The sequence below is a fragment of the Etheostoma cragini genome, unplaced genomic scaffold, assembly GCF_013103735.1.
Source record: "Etheostoma cragini isolate CJK2018 unplaced genomic scaffold, CSU_Ecrag_1.0 ScbMSFa_1846, whole genome shotgun sequence".
Lineage (NCBI taxonomy): Eukaryota > Metazoa > Chordata > Actinopteri > Perciformes > Percidae > Etheostoma > Etheostoma cragini.
Genome location: NW_023265943.1, coordinates 1 through 3,441, shown reverse-complemented (window position 1 = coordinate 3,441; position 3,441 = coordinate 1). Strand labels below are relative to the sequence as shown.

Genomic DNA, 3,441 nt, shown 5'->3' with positions numbered 1-3,441 from the left:
ATCAGGGAGGAACTGGAAGATAAATCTACCTCAACTCACTTTATTCACCTTTAAACATCTTTGGGACATTAATTATGCCGTGTTGTGTTCATGGACTGTGAGTTTTTTCAACTCTTATTTATTAAAAACATCCAGAGAATAAAACTGAAGGTTACTTGAACACAACTTATGTGTAAATAATAAATAAAAAACCAAAGTTAGCTTTCTGTTGGCTCGACTGTTGATTCATGTATTTATGTATTTATTAGTTCTGTTGGATCAACTTTTTCAGTTTGTGGATTATAAATTAATATAATAATAGTAAGTAAGTACATTTTACCTGGCTTTCTTTTTCATTTTGGCCGGTGCAGGACAAATGAATAATACTTAAGTTAAAAAAAAATCTAATGTCCTCAACTCTGTCTTTAAACTCTGCTTTAAACTCTGCTTTAAACTCAGCTTTAAACTCTGCTGGTCTTCTTCAGGCCTAACCCAGCCGGGTGGAAACCTTTCATTAAATATGGGAGTTTAAAGCAGTGTTGCACACATTACATGTTTTTCACTTTTGAAATACCGATATAGCTCATAGTGAGTTAAGTAGTTCCACAGTGGAGGCACCGTGTTATTGGTTGTTGATTATTTCTTTATAGTTATTTATGCCTATAATAACAACTTTCACTGGTAAAGGGAGATTTAGCCAATTCACCATAATAAGTAACCTCATCTCATATTATACTTCCAGCGCCAGGAAGGGGTTAAACTAGTGTAACACACAGCTGAGTTCTCTTAGAGCAAACTTAAAACACACTCACACTTCCTCACACCAGGTCTCAGTCTCTGTGGTCCACCATGGTCCACCCTGCAGGAAGACACAAAGACACAATCCACTTCATACTCCAAGGCTGTGGATAATTGAAGGTTTAACCATCATATTGTGAAATGAGACGGAGTGAGACTACGTGGACTCTGCAGCTTGTTCACGTCAAAGTCAGGGCAATGCTGCTAAAGCTGTCACGGTGTGGTTACACTTAAGACGCCTACACATGATACGCAATTTAATCTCTGCGCACCGCTAGGTAGGACACATAGCAAAGAACAGCGCAGGTAAACGTCATTAAGGGTGGCAAGGAAGCTATTTTCTGTTTCTAGTTAATGAGATGCCATTATCTCATTATCTCATTGGTTATGCCTACCAAAATTCAGCGGCAACTAGTTAAAAGTTGAAGTAAATTGAACTTTGAGTGCAGATCAAAGCGAAACCATTTGATAAGCTAAAATGGTCTGAGGCATTGGTAAACTCTGGTGTGTTCCTGTGAGGGAAAGAAAAGAGTTTTGTAGTATCTCAACACCACCAAATTCAAACCAGATAGTGAAATGCAGCCATGAAATGTAATTGTCTAAAGGTTGTTTATCCTAAGGTCCAAAGGTTGCTTACCTTAGAGGAAGGGGCCTCAGAGTTGAACCAGATGTGGAAGATTTGGTTAAAAGGGGACCTCAGGTAGAAGACCCCAGGGGACTATGATTGATTGCTCCATTTGATATGCTATCTGTGGGCTCCTAGCGTGAACTTTTCACCGCATTCCTTTGGGCAGAGACCCTATATAAACCATGATGAAGGAGCTGGGAGCTAGGGTGTTATATTGGCAGAGACACTCTCCTTGCTTCTGCAGAGCTTGTATTGATGCTGAATTCTTTGATGTAAATAAACCTTTTAATAATTAAGAAACAGGGTCAAGCGGATTCCTATCAACACATCATCCAGCATGGCTCAGACACGACAGTTTGATTTGATTTTAAAGGTAACTGACCTTTGTGAAATGTAACTGTTTTTGTTAATGCCAATTAAATCTCTACGGTGGCCCTGAAGTACAAATCAAAACAGCAAATAGGAAAACACTTCAATAAATCATTAAACACAACGGCACCAACTTCTTCCTGAAAGGTAGGATCTATCTAGCAGAGGACGGACCCTCCTGATTGGACAGACGAACTTTTTAACAGGAAGGACAGGTGAAAAACACGGGAAAGCGCCTATTTTGAAAACTTGAGTATAATGATGTTGTGTTTTCTGATTTGCTATTGTGTTTTGCTATTTGCTGTTGTGATTTGCACTTCAGGGCCACCATACTTTCCAGGCCTCTTAATTTGAATAAATATTAGGATTTGTGTTATAAGATTGAGAACCTCTCCAATACACCTTCACATAGATCTTCCATTGAACATTAACCAGAGTTTCTGATGAAGTTGTCAAATGAAATGAAGTCTTGTTCCGTCCATACCTGAGAGTGTCCAGTCTGCAGTTTGGATCCTCCAGTAAAGCAGAAAGCCGCTTCACTCCTGAGTCTCCTGGATGATTGTAGCTCAGGTCCAGCACTCTCAGATGGGAGGGGTTGGAGCTCAAAGCTGAGGCCAGAGAAGAACAGCCTTCCTCTGAGATCATACAGCCTGAGACACTACACACACACACACACACACAGTTGGTCATGACAATTCAGGTACGACTTGGGCCATTTCCTGGGAACAATACTTAACAATTAGTTTGAGTGGTAGAAATGGGCGGGGCTTCACAGTCCAGCTGTACACAACAAGAACTAATGTTGCGTAGCTACTTGAACATTTTCCATTAAAGAGAGAGAGAGAGATAAACCATGTTGTAATTGTTTTGCAGTTAATAAATTCTAAAGCACAAATAGATTGATTGATCGCTCCGTTCTGCTGTTGTTGAAGCTGCCTGTATAAACCCAGCACAATTAGTGAATCACTCATTTTAGGCTCAGAGCTGAATGCTAAATGTATCCTATTTTGCATTGTGACACTACACTATTTCATATACTGTATTTTTATACAGCAGAATGGCCTTAGAAGTTGAGTTTTTATTTGATTGTACATATTACTGTGAGAGAGACAAGGTATTGTATTTTCATACTTTTGTTGAAAATAAGAGTTTCCATTATACGATCACAGTTTAATAAAGAGCAGCACTCCAGATAGCTGCTGTGGGCTTCTATGTCTCTGTCTGTGATGTGAACATGTCTATCCTGATTCGGTCTGGTTTCCCCATATGCAGATGCAGATCCACATACATAACGTAGTGAGACTGTCACAAAGGGGACCGTCCCATTAGTTTGAGCCTTCCTCAGCAGAGCTGCCGCCAGACAACTCTGACTGGCTTTTAGTCGTTGCAGAGAGTTTCACAAAATAACAAAGGGCAGGACAGCCAGCTGGTCTTCTTGTTGTGGGACTATTAAGTAATATTAGCTGGCTTGCTATGTCTTGTGTCATTGGCTCTGTTAGCAGAGTTGTTGACTCGCTAGATTTAGATTAGAAATAATGTAATCATAACAAATGCAGGTGTAGAAGTATCAATATTTATGACAGCAGTGAAGAAGTAAATTACTATGAAACTGTAGGGACACAAATTTAAAAAAAAAATATGAATGATAGAGAAGGTTGCTTTAAATT

General features: G+C 39.4%; 1 protein-coding gene across 1 annotated transcript; it reads right to left on the bottom strand.

Moving 5' to 3' along the window:
- Positions 1-530: 530 nt before the first annotated feature.
- Positions 531-2,474, bottom strand: LOC117940166 (ribonuclease inhibitor-like). Its single transcript, XM_034865532.1, has 2 exons — positions 2,259-2,474; positions 531-838 (listed from the first exon to the last, which is right to left on the bottom strand). The coding sequence occupies exons 1-2, from the start codon at positions 2,462-2,464 to the stop codon at positions 766-768; spliced, it is 279 nt and encodes a 92-aa protein (XP_034721423.1). The 5' UTR covers positions 2,465-2,474; the 3' UTR covers positions 531-765.
- Between the last annotated feature and the right edge of the window lie 967 nt (positions 2,475-3,441).